This window comes from Epinephelus lanceolatus, chromosome 2 (genome assembly GCF_041903045.1).
Source record: "Epinephelus lanceolatus isolate andai-2023 chromosome 2, ASM4190304v1, whole genome shotgun sequence".
Classification (NCBI taxonomy): Eukaryota; Metazoa; Chordata; class Actinopteri; order Perciformes; family Serranidae; genus Epinephelus; species Epinephelus lanceolatus.
In genome coordinates, this window is record NC_135735.1 from 38,149,226 (window position 1) to 38,170,076 (window position 20,851).

General features: G+C 40.5%; 3 protein-coding genes across 6 annotated transcripts in view; 1 reads left to right on the top strand and 2 right to left on the bottom strand.

Moving 5' to 3' along the window:
- The window catches only part of garre1 (granule associated Rac and RHOG effector 1), a 37,246-nt gene extending 29,315 nt beyond the window's left edge, over positions 1-7,931 (top strand). For all 3 annotated transcript variants that reach the window (XM_033622924.2, XM_033622932.2, XM_078161449.1), the window contains exons 10-14: positions 503-1,596; positions 3,020-3,185; positions 5,115-5,252; positions 5,485-5,560; positions 5,858-7,931. In XM_033622924.2, coding sequence (XP_033478815.1) covers positions 503-1,596; positions 3,020-3,185; positions 5,115-5,252; positions 5,485-5,560; positions 5,858-6,208 — 1,825 coding nt within the window. In that variant the 3' untranslated portion in view covers positions 6,209-7,931. The remainder of the gene's footprint in view (positions 1-502; positions 1,597-3,019; positions 3,186-5,114; positions 5,253-5,484; positions 5,561-5,857) is intronic.
- Positions 7,932-8,076: 145 nt separating this feature from the next.
- ss18l2 (ss18, like 2) lies at positions 8,077-9,197 on the bottom strand. Its single transcript, XM_033622946.2, has 4 exons — positions 9,048-9,197; positions 8,708-8,784; positions 8,436-8,520; positions 8,077-8,356 (listed from the first exon to the last, which is right to left on the bottom strand). Exons 1-4 carry the CDS (start codon positions 9,114-9,116, stop codon positions 8,297-8,299), a joined length of 291 nt encoding a protein of 96 aa, XP_033478837.1. The 5' UTR covers positions 9,117-9,197; the 3' UTR covers positions 8,077-8,296.
- Positions 9,198-10,543: 1,346 nt separating this feature from the next.
- lsm14ab (LSM14A mRNA processing body assembly factor b) lies at positions 10,544-20,321 on the bottom strand. Of its 2 annotated transcripts, none has more exons than XM_033627599.1 (10): positions 19,979-20,321; positions 18,949-19,112; positions 17,363-17,513; positions 16,312-16,506; positions 16,141-16,221; positions 15,702-15,878; positions 15,020-15,173; positions 13,534-13,560; positions 12,760-13,000; positions 10,544-12,621 (listed from the first exon to the last, which is right to left on the bottom strand). In XM_033627599.1, the coding sequence occupies exons 1-10, from the start codon at positions 20,100-20,102 to the stop codon at positions 12,601-12,603; spliced, it is 1,335 nt and encodes a 444-aa protein (XP_033483490.1). In that variant the 5' UTR covers positions 20,103-20,321; the 3' UTR covers positions 10,544-12,600. The 2 variants fall into 2 exon arrangements, with proteins under 2 accessions (XP_033483490.1, XP_033483482.1); XM_033627591.1 differs by having other exon boundaries at positions 10,544-12,624.
- Positions 20,322-20,851: the final 530 nt, after the last annotated feature.

Below are 20,851 nucleotides of genomic sequence, written 5' to 3' on the forward strand. Positions count from 1 at the left end.
TCTGTCAAAAGCTGTTAAAACTGCTGTGCTGGTATCTTACTCTTTGTGCTTTGACAGCTCATTAAGTCTATTAAAAAGTGTGTGTGACATGTAAGTCCCACATTATTACTGTACAAGATGCCTCTTTCTCATCATGTCTCAACAGCTGGTTGATTTGCTGTCTGAAAATGGTAATAACGCTGATAATGACACCATAAGTGACACCAGATAACGTAAATATACAAATAGAAGCACTGAAGTGCTGCATAAACTTCAGTCAGTCATCGGAGTTTGATTTTTCTATGTGGGTCCTGATGATGCAGGATGACAATCACCAAAAATCAGTGTGAACATGGACCAGCCCAGAACTAAAATGCAAAGATGTTTAATTTTTTCCCCTTGGTCAGGACCAAATGAACCAAACTACAGGTGTGAAAGCACCTTTTAGATAAGTGAATTCAGATTAATGTCATACTTTTAATATTAAATAATTAATTACTTGTCCTCCTTTTCTCTCCAAAAGAGAGCAAGCCTTGCCCACTATTCAGATCCAGCTGCAGCGAGAGATCCCAGACTATGGTGTCCAGGCAGACCTGCCCCCAGGCACCAGCTCCAAGTCCTCCAGTGGATTGCCCAAAACAATATCCAAGCTGACTTCCAAGTTCACCAAGAAAGTCTCATCCAGCTCTAATAGTGGGGGCAGTTACTCCATCCCAAGCACCCCATCTCGCAGCATGCTGACAACCAGTAGCTCTGAGGATAAGGCCAAGAGCCTGGGCCACAGTGACGGGAGGCTACAGAGCATCCTGCAGATGAGCAGCCTGTCCTGCACCCCAGATTCTGCCCAGCAAAGCCTGCTGGCCAATGGCTTAGAGGACCAGGGGATGAACCTGCCGACTGACCAAGAGATGCAGGATGTCATCGACTTTCTCTCAGGATTCAACATGGTAAAATCACAGCAGGCTTCGCCCCTGGTCAAGAGGAGGAACTCTGTGGCGTCTGCAAACCCTGCTGAGCTCAAGCCCCCGAGTGGACCTCCGCCAACTTCCCAATCTATCTCTCACAGTACCCTACAGCCCCAAGCTCAGCCCCAGCCTCAGCCCCAGCCTCCACCATCGGTGCAAAAGCAGCAGCCTCAGCCACAACCACAGCCACCTCCTCCTCCGCAGCAACAGCCCCAGCAGCAGCAGCCCGCTCCTCCACCTCAACAGCCCTCCCCACAAGCTCTGCAGTACTACCAGCACCTCCTGCAACCAATCAGTCAGCAGCAGCCACCTCCTCCTCAGCTTCCTCCCCAGCAGACGCCTCCCCAGGTTCTGCCACAGCAAAGAGTGGCAAGCAAGTGGCTCGGCACCTCTGGGCAACAGCCTCCACCGCAAGGCCCCCCAGCAGGGCTGTCACCCCTGGGTCCAATCGGGCAGTGGGGCTCTCCTGGACTGCCAGATCTGAGCTCGGATCTGTACAGTCTGGGCCTGGTCAGCACCTACATGGACAGCGTCATGTCAGAGATGCTGGGTCAGAAGCCGCAGGGTCCACGCAACAACACCTGGCCCAACAGGGACCAGAGTGAAGGAGTGTTTGGAGTCCTGGGAGACACACTGCCTTTTGACCCAGCAGGTGAGTCCCACCTCCCTTTTATATGTCCACAAGGTGTATCTATGTGGATTTTACACATCACAATAAGACTGATAGTAGTCAGTAGGTTTATTAGAGGTGCATGGAGTAATTCACACAATCACATGTCATTTATGTTGAGGATGACACAGTAAGTTGGCCTTCTTTAAAACTGTCAAGACAGGAGGGGGAGGGCAAATATACATTTTTCAAACCGCTCATTCATTGTAGTTATTATTTAATTATTTTCATATTTCCAACCAGAAATCAGCATCCTCTTCACAGACAATTGCACACTACAAATGTCATGTAAAATTGCTTGTTGCTAATAATGCTAACACAAGGTCATTTCATCGGCTATTAGCAAACAAAATCATCAACTTTGTGGCCTGGCATCCCTTTTGTCATGAAGAGATGTGCAAACAGGAGTGTTGGTGTCGACCTTCCATGCTCCTCAGTCAGACTGTTATGTCAGCAGTGTGAGGGGATGCAGGCCTGGAGCTTTGCTGACAACATTGTTTCATTATTTAAAAAAATCTTCAGAGGAACAGCGTAGCAATGTTTTTATGACTTACAATGCAGTTATTAGTGAGTCATTCATTATACCAGGAGACTAAAGCAGGGGTTGGGTGTCCTGAATTAAATACCCATACAAGCCAGTTGAAATCATTAAGATGCCTGCAGTGTGTATCCAGATGACATATAAAAAGTTACTTATCTAAATTTAGATCTTCATAGTCCCATAAAAGAACCGTTTGTTTGCAGGCATCACTGGTAACAACATAAAGGGACTACTATACAAAGATTATTATCATACACAAACGGCAACATCATTACATCCGAGTGGAGCAGTGTAATAGCAGTGGGGTTGCATGATGTCCCTGAAATAATCAGGGTGGTCACATTAGTGAAGGCCAGACTACTGAAATTATGTTTATTTATTAGGCTTTATTCAGTGCAGTCAGTATGGTGGATATCTTATGAGGAAGTATGTTAAATGTCATTACTATGCAGTACAGGTGTCATGCTGTGGTGCCAGTCAGTGTAGAGTAAAATCTTGTATTTGATACTATTTATATACTATCCCGTAACCACTAAAGGATTTCAGACACTGTTGGACCCTGATCTGAGTAACATAATCAATGTAGGTCAGATAGAGTGAGCAGCTGTTTTCCCCCGAATGTAGCTGCGACTGTAAGTTGACAATTTATGCTGAATTTAGCCTGTGTCAGATGCTATTTTTACAGTGCAGCAGACTCTTTTGATTGCAGTCGAGGCCTATTGTGCAGAGTTGACTTACGGCTATTGTGATTTTTCTGCTATGGTAGACAGTCTGGCTAAACGGATTGAGCTCCAGGGAGCGAAAGAGAAAAGCTGAGGGTGTCAGAAACTCATAGCTGTGTTTATCCTCCCTTTCCACGTGCAGTTGGCTCGGACCCGGAGTTTGCACGTTATGTCGCCGGCGTCAGTCAGGCCATGCAGCAGAAACGGCAGGTGCAGCACATCCGTCGCCCCAGCAACACGCGCAGCAACTGGCCAATGCCTGAAGAGCAACACAGGACCTGGTCCCACCCAGAGTACTACAGTGAAGGGTAGGTATCTGTACACAACATCTTCATTATCACAGATTGTCTGCTGTACATGAAAATAATCCATGTTGTTTAAACAAGATCTTTGATTAGTCAAACTGGCATTTTAACATGGGCATGACTACAAGGAGAATAAGAAAAGATGGAATTAATGTCAAACAGTTGAACACAGCATCGTACTGCCATTGGCAAAACCTAGATGATACCCATGATGTGTTGCGGGTACATCTTGATGCAGGTCTTCCTCTGGTATCACCTTTTTAAATGCAGACAAAACAAATCAATACTGAGTAGTTTATAAGGGCAGATAGTTTTCTACCAATCTCTTCAGCTTTCACTCTTTAAGAGTACCTAAACCCCCAAACCACTTCTTTTTTTTCAGTTGAAAACCAATGTATATGGCTATTTAGTAGTGCTGTTGATAGATTCAGGTCCAAATCTTGACATTTGAGTGCACACCAAACTAGTGGCGATCAAGGCTGACTGTTGCGTCACCTCACGTCGTCAAGCACGTATATTCTGTGCCTGAATAAAAGGAAATAACTCTCCATACCAGCAGGTGACGGTACTCTGTATATATCATTCAAAAAGGAAAGTGGAAGACCCAATGGACGGATTGAAGAATTGGCCACTTAGCACATTAACAACACAACCCAATGTTGAAAGAACAAAGGATATATACCATTCGCCAGCAAACAATAACACAAACAATTACAAAATGTTTCTACTAAAGAGCTCAATGGCTAAAAAAATTTGTCTACCTAATAGAATGAGTTTATTTTGATCTCACGCCCCCTTGATTGGCCACTCATTTCTTTCCTCACATGCTGAATTGACCAAAAACCAGGCAACAATGACCAACTAGTGGCAACAGTGCAGGACACACTGCAAAAACTAAGGTGACAAATCTCACCAAAGGCCTGACATTGACCAATGGCTGACCTTCAACCTGGTGTGTCAAGGCTGTTACACTTGCAGATGTAGCAGTGTCCTCTACAGCAGTGGTTCCCAACTGGTGCAGCCACGGGGTCCAGATTTCTCCTTAGTCATTATTTCAAGCTCCACACAGGTTATATTCAGTGTCATACTTGCGTTTGGCTATGTTGTCGAGCTAGTTTGCTGTCTCTGTCAAGTAGCCATCCATTAGTCACTCACTGTACAGCAGGAAACAGCACTTCAAAATAAAAGCTTTGTGCATGAAATCCACTGTACTTTTAAAATAAAGTGTGACTTTTACAAACTTGACAAGTTGGCAAGTCACTTGCAACCCTCTGTTTGACCACGACCCACCAGTTGGGAACCACTGCTCTACAATATGTCTCTTTCATTCTTGCCTTTCCACATCTGACATGTGTTTTTTCAAAATATGATAAACAAGATAAACAGACACAGAGGCATGTATGAAATCCCTGATGCCATGTTCCAGGATTTGTTTTGGGCAGCAGTTTAGTGCTGAACTGTAGGCAGGGTTATTTAAAGCTCAGTTTCATCATAGTGCGTAATTGTGTTGAGCAATGTCTTGAACAAATTTGTAATGTGTCAGACACTGTCAATATGTGAGGCATTTATCATGTTAATCATGACTGTTATCATTTACTTCAGCCCACAAGTGTGAGACATCACCAGCGTGCTGAGAGATTAAGACGTTAACAGGGAGCGGCATCTTGTAAATCTTGTGCAATAATGTTGTAGTTTATTAAAAGGATTTCACTTTTCAACCACTTCAGAACAGCGCCTGCCATGAAATAGGACCAAGAGAATGTGCTGTATATTGATAAACAGTCATCAAATCAACAGTTAAATATAACCAAGACGTAGATGTCTAGATGTCTTTTAACCCTACAAATCGTCACAACACATAGAAGTATTTAGACATCATCAAATAAATCTGAAGCTGACACAACTAACCCCTTCCTCTGGTTGTGTCCTCAGGGAGGCTGTAAACAGCAGCTGGTCAGCCAATCAGGGGGACTCGGCCAGCTCCAGCGATGAGACGTCTTCAGCCAATGGTGACAGTCTGTTCTCTATGTTTTCTGGGCCGGACCTTGTAGCGGCGGTTAAACAAAGGAGGTAGGTCCCAAACTCACCCACTGGCTTGGGTTTGTCTGGTCACCTTCAGTCAGCCAGCTTTAACTGTCGAAGGCAAAATTCAAGCTGTGCTGATAATTACCATACACTGTGATTAACTGGATTACTGGGGTTGATGTTCCACACTCAAACACAAAACTAAATAGTGATTGGACCCGACTGTATGTGAGAAATAAGTACTAATGAGGTTTACTGTGAATGTCTCTGTTCTCAGAAAACACAGCTGTGGTGAGCCAGAGGTGTGCACCCTGCCCTCGCCACCACTCCATCACATCAGCGATGATAACCAGGTAAAGTATGAGCCACTCAGTATTTAGAGCACTGTGCACAGAGCTGATCTTTTAACTAGTGTTCAAAACATGTTTCTAAATGGTATTATTTTTTTCTGGGAGAAGTTTTTACCAATACCACAAAAAAAATTGAAAATGTACATGCTATTAAAATCCGAATAATATCGCCATATCCCACATATCTTAATCTGAAAATGTTTCATTTATTGATATGGTGTTGGTGAAATCTTGTTATGACTTTTTAATGGGTTATTGACCTGTTCAACTTTGCTGATCACTGTCCGCTCGGTTCCACAGGACAGCAAAACTAAAACCTGGCCTCCTAAAGCGCCATGGCAGCACTCCACCCACACAAACACCATGCCCAATCCCAGCTCTTCCTTGTACCAGATGAACATCCCTCCTTCCTCCCAGTGGAGCGACTCCATGCAGATGCTGCAGTCTCCTGTGTGGTCCACTGCCAGCGACTGCTCCCCCTCCACTGGAATCTCCTCTGGTTTTCCCTTCACCCAGCAGCAGCAGCAACAGCAGCAGCAGCAACAGCAGCAGCAGCAGCAGCAGCAACAACAACACAAACCCATGACCAAGGGCTTTAAATCCTTCCCCCTCAAACACGAGCACAGGCCCTCCTACCTTCACCAGTACTGATCACAGTCTAATGTGGAGCGAGTCCGCGGTGAAGTGCCACCGAGGGCCTGTAGCTCTGTTAGATGAGCCACTGAGTGGGCCGAGCTGCAGCCATTACAGTCCACACCCACTGAATTGGAAGATTTCAAAGCCTCAGAGGCAAAATTAAGTATACACACTGGCTCAACATGTTTTGTATCTATATTTTTCCATGACAAACATCCCCATTTGAAAAGGAGACGTATTTTGAAGTTTTTCGAACTGCCATGTTTTAACTACGACAGGTGCATGTGTCATGCTGGCAGCAGTTAGTCTAGTGGTTGTTTCTCTGTCTGTCGAGCTGACGTCTCCTCAGACAAGAGCTGGAGACGTGCACGGCCGTCACCCACTTGCTTCTGCAGCTGAACGTGTGTGTGTAAATGAGGGGATTACACGGGGGCAGGGGCTGGAAATGCTCTCATTTTGCCCATATTAAATATACTGTGTCTACATAGCTGTAACTGCCAAATCTCACGCAAGATGACTCAGAATACAGCTACCATCTACTGTTTCATAGCTTGTAAAATACTGAAGTTGAAATATAAATATTTAGTTCTTTTTATTAAGAGGCTTTGAGCAGGCTCAGCATAAATATAGTAAGTCACTGCAGAGGTGTAATTTGAGAGAAATACACTACTTTTTCAACAACTGACCAGAGTTAAGAATTATAGCAGTAACTATGTGCCATGTTGGTATTGATAGCACTTGCAGAATATTATTCCCAACCAAAGCGTTGTTCAGAAGATGAATGGTGCTGAAGAGATAAGAGGCGGTCTGAGATTACTGAAAAACAGTGAAGTTACACACCCTATTGGATGAAAGCGTTCGGGAACATCTCCACACCCAGAAGCGCATTCATTTCCTCCTCTCTAATTGGCAGTTGTTTGCCCCAGATTGACACTAACTCCCATACACCTAACTTTTCTTCTGTTTAATAATACAATATTTTTCTTGTACAATTATTGACAGTATTAATCTTATTTTTGTATTTTCTTACATGTTATACCATTACTGTATGTTAGTATTCTTGTAGGCATATTACATAAAAACATTATTTTCCACCTCCCAATATGTGAAAAAGCACATTTTTTCCTACAGAGTTGAACTACACCATCTATCTATAAAGGTTACCAAATATGCCATGCTAAACACTAAAACATTGTGTGATGAGGGTGTTTTCGAGCCCTTGTTTCTTCGGTTTCTATGGCAATGGGCTGTATTTAAAAGCCCAGAATGTTATCTTTTTGTGATGTTTGCGGATGCCAATGTTGCCTGTATTTATGAAATGACACCATGTTTTCAGAAAACTAACATACTTAACATGTTTACAGAGAATTGTTTGCTGTATATACATATAAATATATATCTTTTTATAGTTAATGTGCTTTGCACAATCAAGATATAGGGTTTGTTGCTTTTTGTCTGTGTTATCTCCCTAACTGTTGCAGCCTTTTTTAAAGACATCATTACAGACCTTGGACTGTAACTGTAAGCTTCTCAGCTGTGTCAAATGGTTTACTAGTGGCTTCTACAAAATGGAAAAAAAAAACAAAAAAATTATAATAAAAACATGTTGCCCTGATAGAAGATATGAAGGGGGACTGCTTGGCTTATGTTGCTTATTGTTCTCTTGAGCTGGCAACTGAATCTTTCCAAGTGTACCAGCAATGCAAAAAATGAATAAAAAAAGACTAGCAATTCGAAACCTTGTCGTTGTAGTTTTGTACTGACAAGTCACTCAGTTTTCTGTCCTCAACTCCTGCTGGAAACACTTAATATGTTTGAGCACTCTGTGCACTGATAAAATGTCTCTGAACTGAGTGATTTCAAAAACTGACACAGACAACAGCTTTAATAAATACAAATGTTTAATGTACAACTCTGAATTTTAAAAAAATACATTGTGAATTCACAGTATTGTTCCACATGTACATTCAATATAGCATCAATGATCTAAAACACCGGTGATCCTAGAGTGAGTTACACTGCTGAAACAAATAATTGTTACATTTTCCTGGTAAGTAAAATCATTTTTAACAGCACTGATATCAAATAGTTGACACCCCATTGTCACGTCCTTTCATGTCCATTCACAGCTGGTGTTGAGGCTGATGTTTCATCTGATGTAGACTGGAAACAAACAATAACAGTATTACACACAGCATCATTACAGCAGTATTTATTAGTGAATCGTGCGATGTGTACTTACATTTGAAGAAGAAGGCATGTTGTCTGGGCTGGCATCAGCTATGGTTGCCAAGTAGACGATGTTGCGGTGCAGGATCTGTTGGTATCTGTTGAAGAAAAAAACAGCAGCTGAAGAACCCACTAGAAATGAGACGCGCACCTGTGTACACATAACTCAGCAGTGTGCAGAGACACATGCTGCACTACTGAGCTAACCGCTAACGCTACATAATCATTAAGCATAAACCTAAACGGCTAATTGGCAACAGGTCACTGAGAATAGTTTTGACTTACTGTACACACTCCACTGCTCGTCCCTTCTGCATGTATTCAGTGATGCATCTAATCAATTGGTCGTTTTCATCCAGCAACTACGAGAGATAAAACAGAAGATAAACCAACTGTAAAACACGCGATAACGCTAGCTAATGTGTTGGTTTTAGCAGGCATTAGCCATCATTAGAAACAGCTTGCACGCAGTCTGTTTGGGTGTAACCAGAGTTAATATATTGATAATGTAGTGAAGTTACTAGCTAGCGGCTACATGCTAAAGCTAACGCCGTAGGGTGTTGTACCGGGAAAAGGCTAACAGCTAGTTAGCTGCTTCAATAAATGTTTGTCTCTTGTGTCTCACCCTCTGTATTGTTTCTTGGTTAATTTTCGCCTTTCCTCGTAGTTTCTTAGGCACGAAGACTATAGACATCGTCGTGTAGTCACAGTTTGTTAGTAATTGGTTTTTTTGCGACGAAACGTTTCTTCTTCTACGGTCCTTCCGTCGTCTTCTTCTTCTTCTTCTTCGACTCTATTGATTGACGGTCGTGTCATTTTGTTGTACGAACGCCACCTTGTGGAGCGCTGCAGTCTAGCAACCCTGAACAAAAAAGTAAAGTTATGTTTCCCCAAAGACAAATAAAAGTTAACCTAATTGTACTATTTATCCATCTGATGATGATGAACTGCTGAGATTGAGATTTAATGTTGATCATGAGAACTGCAACTGTTGTGACACTGAAACTGAAACCATTTTGATCCGTTTTTCACTGTATACTCTTAGACACTATGGGAGGATGTGCAGGACTGAGTGTCAAACAAGATCCTACTACTTGCTCCTCTCACAAGATAAAATATTGTGTTTGATATCAATATGAAGGACAGTGAGAGTGACCTGATATTAAACATTCTGATACTTCTCAGTGCTTTAAGACTAATAAAATGACAATAAGAAAAGTCTCTGCAGAGCTTATGAGGAGCATAAATTATTTGAGGATCTCTCGAGTATCTATGGAAGAGTGCATACTACAATTGATTTTAGTTTACTTTTTATTTTTATTTATGTTATCATATTTAATATCATTTAAGTTATCTTTCCATCCTTATGCGCTGTGTATATTATGTGCTTTTTTGTGGTTATGGATTCTGCCTTGTTTGTAAATTAATTTTGTTCAATAAAAGAAAAAATAATGATTCTGTTATGAGATGTGATGGACAACATTTTTTAACAAATAAAATAAAACCTAAAAATGTTTTTAACTTTTCATTATTAAAATCTGTTAAAATCTTTAGAGTTCACCAACTCAGGTGGTGTCTATACAAATTTCACCGTCCTATTGTTGTGTTTTATTACCATATAAAGTCTCAAATTACAAGAGGAAAAAAAAGATGTTCTAAGGTTTCAATGTTTGAGTCATAGGAAGATGTCTCACTACTCTGCCATCCACAATCACACTCACCATCGCCCCCTCCTGGACATCAGGACAGGATAGAAAGGAGGCGGGCAAGCTTCTATCTATGCAGAAAACACAAGTTGCAAAAATATACCCTTTGCAACATTTACTGCATCTGAATATCTTGCAATTAAAAAATGAGCAAGACACACTTTCTGCTGCTGAACATTTATCGACCACCTTCTCATAACACAAACTTCATCCTTTAATTCTCTGAACTATTTTCAAATTGTACTGCATACTTGAATCTTGACAAAAACACCAAATCAGGGGAAGTTATGAAAATATTGCGTTCCTTTGATTTAGCACGCATGGTATTATTTGAAGGACAGACACACATTGTAGATGTAGCATCATTGTGAAAATTCAGGACTGTGGATTAAAAATAAAACATCAGACACACGGATATTGTACAACTCTTTATTTTAAGTAAAAACTCAATTTTGCTGATATTCTCATGAAAACAATTCCTGGTTTACAATTCCAGTGACTGGAAGGAGTAACAAACATATGAAAACATGTCAGTTTGTAATAGTTCAGTAATACTTTTTGTCTCAAATTCAAGCCTGCTGGTTATTGCGAAAGCCCATATGAAGTGATGGTTCCTACGGCTATCATGCAGTGATCAGCAACCTGTGCAAGAGTGTCCAGTCAAACAGCACGTTTTCAACTGGGCTGCTTTGTTTTACACAACCGCAGCTACTGAGAAGGATCTAGTCTCACCCTGTAGTGCTATTAATACTTGTGTCGACCTTTACGTTAAAGGGAGAGCTGTAAGAATTCACCACTCTGAAGGCACTCCCTAAAGTACTAACAAATCAGAGCCAGAAAGAAAAAAAAAAAAATCTCCCCTCCCCCTCCTCCCCCCATCACAATGGCACCACATCCAGGTCACGTCCCTTTGTTCACAAGTCGGTAAATTAAAAAAAAAAAAAAATTCACTCCGGAGAATGATCCCATCGACAACAATGAAACAAGAGGAGCTACAAACTTGTCAGAGGGCTGATACCTACCAGAAACCTTGAACATACATTTTGTGACATCATCCAATCATTGACGACATTTCCCATTTTCAGTAAACAATCCGTACAAAACTGCAGCACAGTTTTGCAGTGGAAACAGCCGACAGTAAAAAACTATGACACAACTGTAAGACGATTCAAAGGACGCTGATTACAAACAGAACATGCGTTAGCAGATGGCTCAGTGTGTGTTGGACATATAAGGTAGATTAGATTAGATAGAACAGGTACTAAACTGAGAAAACATGTACTTTTAGACCGACAATGACCTCATCCCAACCAAGTGCTCACATATTCTTTTTGGCAAAATAGCGGAGCATTTTTTTTTTGTTGAAAAACCCAAATCCAACTTGTTCAAGGTCATTGTGACTACAGAACTGAAAACACTCAAGGCTTTCCTTTCCTAAGAATGTCTAAAGGCAATAATACTAATGGATGTTCCTCTTTCACAGACAAATCACGGGAATGCTCTTTGTTTAGTCAACGATATAAAAACAGACCCGCTCAACAAAACAAATCTAAAGTCGACAAATGCTCTAAAGCTAATGCTGTGAACCCTGTATATCAGTCCAATGGCTGGTTCCTATCTCATTGCCTGCATTAGGCTGCCTGGACAGCTCCAGCCACAAACATAAAGCAGAAACATAACTCATCTGGCGTGGGAGGTTAGGGGAACAAAGTATGATCTACGCAATTCTAAATACTGAACGCACATTGCTAAAAACTACAAATGAGTCTGACTGATGAGCCACATTTTGCAGGGGCACACTAAGTTGAAGATGAGCTAGATATACATTCATAAAAATATTCAGTTCAGATTTTATTTCTTTCAGCTGGCTTCAACTCACTACTTCATTGAGAATGAATGCATGTCCCAAAGAAACAAAAAACAAATCCTGCAAACTGGGTAAAAATACTGAAATACTGAACACATGGCAACCAAACTAAGTGTGAGCAGAGAAAAAACACGGTGTAACGGGCACTGAAGTGGATTTTGGTGCCGACATACATCAAAAGATCAAACACTGAATGAAAATAAAAAATAAAGCTATTGATCACATGAACCGTGATCCACTCACAGTATCAGTGGGCTTTCTGCATACAGCTTTCAATATCAAAGACAACTTCGGTAAGAAATGAACTCGGTTGATGCAAAAATACAGACTTACTCCAAAGCAAGGTATTTACACACGCTCTTGTCCGTCTGGTGACTGTTTGTCAAACTAAATGTCAGGGCCAAAAAACAAAAAGCCTAATTCCCGAAGTGGAGAAAAGGAAGCTGCACTCTCACGCCCCTGATGTAAAGCAGTCAGCCGTGGTGCTGGTGACTGAGAGGATGTCTTCATTCTTTCTGTCAAAATACTGAGACCAAATCATTTCTTCAACAGGAACCCTTTCATAACGAGGGGCGACGACTCTTCAAGGATCTGTCGCAGCAGTACTATGCAGCCACCTTGTTGTCCTTCTGGGGTGAAAAAAAAACAAACAAACAAAAAAACCCACAAAACTTTAGAACAACCATAGATGTTCTCTTTTTTCAACATTCTGAACTTTAACAATACTTCTGTGATATCTGCGGTCACAAAGCTAATGGATTTACCCTGTATTCAAAATCAGAGAAATCCCGGCCTCCTCTGCCACCTCTGAATCCGCCTCTGAAACCAGGCGGAGGACCCCGGGGTGGCCCGAAGGAACCTCTGCTCAGCGGTCGACCTCGGCCTCCGCGGGGTCCCATGAAGCCTCGGCCGCGGAAACCTCCTCTTCCTCGATTGTGTCTCAGAGGGATGCCAAATGTCTCAGAATTCATTCTTCTCTCTTCTGCCCAGGTCGGCCTTCGATCCCTGACACAAACACAAAGCCGCATCAGCACCCATCTTGTTGGCTAACAAACATACCTCAACAAAAATGTGACATTAAGGGAGGCACCACAGGAAACTACGGTAATTTTCGCGCTCAATTTGAGCATATCATGCAGACTGTATCTCAATATTTAGGATAGAAGAATTACAATCAGAAAGCACAAATTGGGTATCACTATGAAAAACCTGGTTCAGTTCTCTCTGCAGTAAAAAGTGTGTCTAATGTTGCAGCTTTATCAACACAGAACTTTTGTTTAACATTCAGTGACATTTTGTTGGTCACTCAACTGACAGCTAACGATGCTCAGTGGCTCTGCGTATGTAGTGTTACGAGTACATAGTGTAGTTTTATAGTTTACACAAACCCCAATCTGTACAGTCGTGTAATCATGTAAAGTCAAAATCCAAAAAGTGTTTGTATTTGTATTCCTGTGCATTTTCACTATAACTTTAATACCTTTGGTCCCGTTCACCTGAGGTGCCTCCCTCAACAGTTAATAAAGTGTGAGACAAACCTTGAAAATCCTCTGTCACCCCCTTTACTGAAAGAGATAAAAACAAAAATCTTTTAGTGTGTTAACAGAGTATAATTTCCATGTTTAAATAAATGCATTAAGACTTAAGTGCGGTGAGTTAAAGAACATTTCACATAGACACTGTTCAGACCGACGGCAACACTGTCCAACAAACCCCCTGAATTGTTATGGTAAAGCTCTCATGGAGACTACGGCAAAAGATTGCAGGGTAATCTGGCAAAAAGTTGATCCTGACTCAACTTTTGTTGCAGTGCAGTCCAATCACACATGCAAACACATGTCCACTTAGGATCATACCTAGTGGCCAATAATGTGCTGATACTACTGTTTAACCTGCAAGCATCAAATCAAGAGATAAATGAGCCTTCAATGAGAGCACCTGGTTTGTATTTCATCTTTTTCAATAGGTAACTGCACCAACATAGATCCTTGCATCTTTGTTTTGAAGCAGTGCTATCAAGTCTGAACGCAGTCTTAAGCATTACGCAGGATTTATACTTACGCTGCACCTACAGCGTAGGTTCTGCATCGACAGAGCCTATGCCATACTATATCCCGTAGCCTGACATGCACCTCCCCAGAAATGTAACTACACGTCGTGGCAATGCAGACCTTCTGTGTAATTTGTGTCAGCTGAAACCATTTCCCTCAGTGGAGACAAAGCTTTTATTTACTTTAACTTCACAGATAAGAAATCAAAAATTGTGAAGACAATAAAGCCTCCACATAAATAGCATATTAAGTCCCGTGTGTGATTTATTCTGGCTTCATATGAGCAGAGGAAATCGCCCTTTGTTGCTACGCTAATTTAGACGACGTAAAATATTTTTTCATGTTTATTATTTATTTATTTCAATGTAAAACGTCATAGGCTTGTGCTAATAACATTAGCATGTTGTATTTTTTTTTTTGGAAAACTTGTTTAGTGTAAGACAGTTCCTTTGTCAGTGAACCTTGTGAGTTGTAATAGAGCCGAATTTTGTAACATTACTATTGTTAAATGTTGCTGTTGTCCCTGGCTTCATATGAGCGGAGGAAAAGTCCTCTAGCCACTAGGCTAATCTATACAATGTAAAATGCCATAGGCTTGTGCTAATAACATTAGCGTGCTGTATTTGTGGGGAAAATGTGTCCAGCAAAAGACAAGTGCTTTGTCTGTGAATGCCGCGAGTTGTAGTAAAGCTGATTTGTATACTTGTGTTTGAAAGTGTTGTTATGAAGCCATGTTTAATGTGTGTTTCTGGGTGCGTTTTGAATCAACTATAAACTTTACAGCACTTGACATAAACCCCGGCGCTTAGTGTTTGAGTGACACAGACACACCACTGCACACATATACATGCTCACGCATCGCAGACTCTGCGTAGAGCTGACGCACAAGTATAACTCCCACTTTAGTAGTTATAATCTGAATTCCTCAGAATATATTTAGCTTAATTGAAAAACAATGTACATACTGACGTACCTTAAATCATCCGAGGACAGGTTATCAAAGAAGGACTTGGACTTGTCATAGTAAGTGTTTATCACAGTCTCCTCCTCCTCATTGGTCCCTTCATTGGCTGGATGTTCTGATTCAGCAGCTTCTTCTCCATTAAGCGCCTTTTCAGGTTTGTCATCTGTGGTCATGTTGGAAGAAATTTTGTAAAACATTGAACACTGTTAAAACACCATCATCTGGGCTGGAAAAGACCTTAAAGTGATGATGGGATTTGTAAAGCAGTATGGCTACAGGCATCTAGACTGAAGATGCCAAAACTCTAGTATATTACTGTGTATCTCAGCACTGTATCCCAAACGTTTTACTTCTACCACAGATTTACTTCTGGTTGCTAAAATGTTTTCTTGGGTTTTGCTGGCAAAAACGGTGATATGATGAACAAAATTCAAACTGTCTTGCTCTTTCGATATACCAATAACTGCACCTGTAACACATGTACTGTCTCAACCAGTGCATCTGTGTTTTACACCATGAGGCCAGTGGAACTTATGATAAATTTTCTGCCCTTGTTTTTCAACTTAAAGCTGGTGTCACTGTCTTATCATGAGAAAATGTCAGGCTGAGCAAATGTACATGATGCAGACAGGCATTTTTCCCTTTAACGTTCTGGCAGGTTTCCTGTGGTTGAAGTGTGTTGAAGCCGTACCTTTCAGTTTCAGCTTGTTCTGGAGCTCTTTGTCAATCTCATCTTTGTTGAACTGGGCATTGGCAGTCTCAAAGTCAAAGTCTTCTTCAAACTTCATGGCGCCATCTCTACGCACATTCACTTTGCCTCTGCTGCGGTTTCCTCTTCCACGGCCACGGCGGGTGGGCTGAGCAGCAGCTGAGAAACAACAGGGGGAAAATGAAATCCAACAATGCCATTTTATTTAACCTCAATGTTTCATCACATTCAATCCAACGTGTTAGACCACAGAGACAGAAAAGTGAAAAAACATATCACTGTCCAAATACATTTTGATTGCACTGTAGATACCTGAGGTTAAAACAACTACTAATAATACAAATAATGAAAGCAAATATTTTAGTACATGTAATTAAATGTGTTACTGGGTATGATTAATTAAAGGTGCAGAGCTACTTACCAGCTTGACGCTTGTTGGGATCGCGATTTTCAAGAGCACCATGTTCAATATCTGGCTGCGAGACCTTCTGGACCTCAGGAGCTGATCAGCAACAAACACAATTCACCATAGATTTAGCAAACTTTTACCTTTGTAGAAATTAACCATTACAAGTCTAGCAGGTATTCTCACCTTTTCTCTGCTCCAGGAGGTCTGGGGGCTTCTGGCTGCCAGCGGCAGTGCTGGTGGGTCTGGGAGCTGCCACCGCCGTCTGACTCCTCTGTCCTACAGGCGCAGGTGGTGCTGGGGCAGCTGATGGTGGGGTCTGCACTGTCTGCTCCAGGGGGGGACTTTTTGTTAAAGAGTCCAGCTGGGGACTGGTGCGCCCTGCAGACAACAACAAAGTGAAATTATGAAATTATATCATTTTCCTAAAAGCCTGGGCAGCGTAGTTTGTCTTGCAGCACCCAACAGGAGCGTGGACAGTTTGGGGGATACACCTGACATTGACAGATACAATATGACATACAATATGGTGAATGCGGCAAAACACCTGGTATTAACTGTAACTCTGACCACACAGGTTCTTCCATTATATTGTCAATGGACGACACTGACACTTAATATTTAATAAATGCAATTTTGGCTCAACGTATTTGCAAAGCAATGTCACAGTATGTCAAAAAAGACAGAAATGGAATTTACATATTTAGTAAGACAATCCATGGCATATGCAGCTGTAAATGTCTCCTCCTTTAAGCACCTTAAAATTTCCAAGATTCAGCAGAACAGTTAATCAGAAATGTGTTGTTTAATCATCTTCACTAATCCCACTTAAGCACACAAGAGATCAAGTGAACAGCAGGATACTGAAAAATGACATGCAGCTGCATTCTATATGCAAATCAGCGGGAGTCGGGTGTTGCTCCAAATATATCTAAGAATCAGATGCTTTGCTTACAGGGCTTGTTTGAAAATTTCTCAATTGATTGAATACTCATTAGATAGTGTTGAAGTAGAAAAGTACAAAAATTGACTTGTCTGCACAGTTATTTGAAACAGGCAATAATCCCCCTTAACAATTTGTTGCCTTTAATTATGTCACAAAAAAATAAAATAAAATAAAATCATATAATCATGTAGAGAGAGGAAACATTTTCACAGCTCTCCATTATAGCGCATCCTGTGAATCCACAAAGTTAGTGTAGTTAGACATTTATTTCCAACAAGAACGACTCCATACCTCCCGCTCCAGCAGATCCAAACTGCTGAGCTGCAAGGGGTGTAACACCAAACTGGCTGTATGGTGGGACAGAGGTCCTGCTGAGTGGAGCATAGCAACTAGCCGACGGGAATGATGGTGCTGCTGCAGCATTGCTGGATCCAAGTGATGACTAGGAAAAAAAAAAACACATAAAATCATGCAAATGAAAAACCATAACAACCCCTGTCAAAAACCACACTATCACACATATTCAAATGTGGTTCATGTAGGATAATTAACATTTATTATCCATTCATGTCATACAACTGAAACAGATAAAGTCATCATCCTCAAGACATCAACGTGTAGTCCTAAAATATAACTGTAATAATAATAAACCTAATGGGAAAAAAAAAAACTTGAAAGACATGACATGAAAGACATTTTGATTGACACCATGAAATCAGAAATGATAGACAAAAGGTATCAGCTGTAAATGGAAGGTTTTGAATTTAAAACATTTTGACACATGGAGATTGAGGTGTTTATTATTGTTATGTTATCATTTGACCACCTTATGGTACTACTTTGGTCTCAGTAGAAGACCAACTTCTCTGTTCAAGGCAAGTGTTCAAGTACTCAGTGTCTGCAAACTTTTTATTTATTTATTTATTATCTATTTAACAATTGTTTGGACCAATAGAATTTAGACTCTGTTGTGGAACTATGTTTTTGTTCAAACTGATGTGTGCAAAGTGAAATTTATATTTACTTTACATGCAGTTTAAGAGCTAAACTGTGACTGGCTATGGTCCAAACGTATTTCTTGTATTGCTTTAATTTTTTATGTACTAATTGTTTCATCATTACATGAAAAGCACAAGTGTATATAATAACATTAATTAATGATAGGTGAATTTTATTTAGGTGAGCCAGTTTCAAAGCCTTGTCTCTAACACGCTGGTTTACTAGTAGACTTTAAGGAGATGAAGCCATAATTGACATCATTAGATACACCTGTGCCTTTCCTGCTCTGACAACTCAAATGTATGCCATTTAAAAAGGTCTCCTTAAGCTTGAGCAGGTGATAATTTAACAATAGTATTTTGACAACATTCTCAAATTGAAATAACATGGATTAGGGTCAAATTTTATGAAAATCAGTAACAGTGTGAGATCTTAACTATGTGACAGCATGTTTTTTGAACAGCAGCCATCTTTCTAACAAAAAAATTACATCTTAGTAATAATAATAATTTACCCATATTGCCCATCTGCATGTTTCTGCACAACTTTTAAAGTTTGATCAATAACACTGAACCTATTTGGGGAAGTTCATGGGCATGGCAAACTGAAAGAACACCCCTTTTACACAGCAGACAATTTGAGTTGTCATCACAGGTGGTACTAATAACTGTAAGTGACGAGCCTCTTTTAACCAAGCGTCCCAGTAAGCCATGACAGAATGACAGTGAGCCAGCATGCACAGTGTATTAACCCCAGAGAAGTTATGTGAAAAATATTTAAGCCTTCCTATGACTTATACAGAAAATATACAGAAAACGTGACAAACTGCTATACATACAGCCATTTTAGTGTACAAGAATGCATATATATAAACTTACTTGAACAATAGCAGGGTCCTGAGGCAGGGAGCTGGCAGCCTTGGGTGGCTCACAAACTGTAAGGTCTTTTATATCACTTCCTCTGAAGATGATGTACTCAAACACTTCTTCCCGAGGTGGAACAGGCCTGTCAGTGGGCCGGTCCTCAGTGCCGAAAGAGCGAACTGTTGGAGAAAATCACAGGATAATTCAAAAGACTCTCCTCTATTAACATATTTACTGAGGCTTGGTAGATATGCTTCCTGTGTAGATCCTTGCACTGGGCAATACTGCCACTTTTAAAGCATATTGTCTAAGTGTACCATTCAGAACTACAAATAAAGATGCACAATTTTATTGTTGAATTATATGATAGGAAGTCACTTAAGTGTTCATAACTTTACTTAGACAAACACTTTACTTACACAGACACACAAAAGGAACTGTGAGTGAGCCAGAGGTAACTTAGAAGTTAACGATGGATTTTTTTCCCCCTCCATTTGGTTTCAATGGCCAAATGGGTACCCAATAATAAAAAGTAACCAAATAATCACACCAAGTGGCTTTTAAAGAATCAACTATTGCTTTAATCAACTATATGACTGGTATTTTTTTTTTTTTTTTTTTAAGTCTGTAGGGTTTCTATACGCTTCACATAATAAGTTACCGTCTGTGTAGGAAAGTGTGGGATCTTTATCTAAATTCACTTCACAGACGTTCAGGATAAAGACGTAATATACAATTTAGATGCTAACTTGTAAATAAAACTTTACCGAGGGATATTTGATAGTAACAAGGGATTAACTTTCGATACGGTATGCTATTTAGGACTCAACAAGAAGGGCTGTATATTTAACGTAAGCCCAAACAAGGTAAACAAAGGACGCAGAGTGTTAACTACAGCACCACTTAGCTATTAGTTGGCTACTAAGCTAGCTAACACAGCTAACTGCGCTGAAATTAATTACCGCTTTCCATCGCTAAACACCTTTGTAAGCTATATTATAACAATTTTGAACTCTGTAGCTTACCTCTTGGTTACTTAACTTACCTTTAGCAAGAGCTACTGTCGAGTTTTCAGTATCAATTGTGTACAAAATTCCTTCATAGCGAATCTCGGCCTTGGAGATTAGGCTAATTTTGCTGCCAATATACGGCGTCCCTCCTCCGCTCATGTTTGTCCTCTTTTTATGATAACGCACTTATTTCCGCGGAATCGGTTTCTGTCAAACGAGAGATCAAGTGTGTTTCTTTCAGAGCTGTAGTTTCAAAACTACATTACATTAGTTGGTAAGTTACGCCGTGAATAAGCTTCGCTCGTCTCAGGAGTGATTTCTACCACGACATGGCCGTTTTCATTTTCCTTCGCCTGCCGCTGAGGATGTTGGGAGAAAGGCTGCGCCTCATTTCTCTGAAGTTACATCCTTTTCCTCCCAATTCTCCGCTTTACAGTAGCAATATAATCAAAACATGTTGCGCTCGGTAAAAGCAAGACCGCACGTGTAGTTTATTTCACTTTTATGATTAATTTTTCGATGACAAAAAATAGTCAATTAATTTTTAATCATAGGGTGCTTAACGGAGGTTTAAGATTCGGCCGTTCTAGCATATCGCGAGATTACACGAGACCGCCTCTCTCCACCCTGCCCCCATATTGCCAGATAATAATACATTTTTAAATGTAGAATATGTATTTTTACCGCACAATTTGCTTTTGACATTAAATTGCACGGTTTTCATTTTAAACCTTGAATCTTATTCATCTCGAAAATATATCATGAATGCCTAATTGCCTACTTGGCGATCGTTACGTAACACAACGGTACTTTTAAAGATTTAGAATGGCTAAATTTTGATTTATGAATATGATACTTTGCTAGAATGAACATCGTTTTTATATATGTAATCCCTTCAGTTTTGTATT

Excerpts from the sequence above, each read along its gene's own strand:
- lsm14ab (XM_033627591.1), bottom strand. The coding sequence starts at position 20,102 with ATGAGCGGAGGAGGGACGCCGTATATTGGCAGCAAAATTAGCCTAATC. Across the intron at positions 17,514-18,948 it reads AGGACCCTGCTATTGTTCAA|TCATCACTTGGATCCAGCAA; the intron begins GTAAGTTTATAT and ends TTTTTTTCCTAG. Across the intron at positions 15,879-16,140 it reads TCCCAACAAGCGTCAAGCTG|CTGCTGCTCAGCCCACCCGC; the intron begins GTAAGTAGCTCT and ends GTTGTTTCTCAG.
- ss18l2 (XM_033622946.2), bottom strand. The coding sequence starts at position 9,116 with ATGTCTATAGTCTTCGTGCCTAAGAAACTACGAGGAAAGGCGAAAATT. Across the intron at positions 8,521-8,707 it reads CGAGCAGTGGAGTGTGTACA|ATACCAACAGATCCTGCACC; the intron begins GTAAGTCAAAAC and ends TTTCTTCAACAG. Across the intron at positions 8,357-8,435 it reads ACATGCCTTCTTCTTCAAAT|TCTACATCAGATGAAACATC; the intron begins GTAAGTACACAT and ends GTTTGTTTCCAG.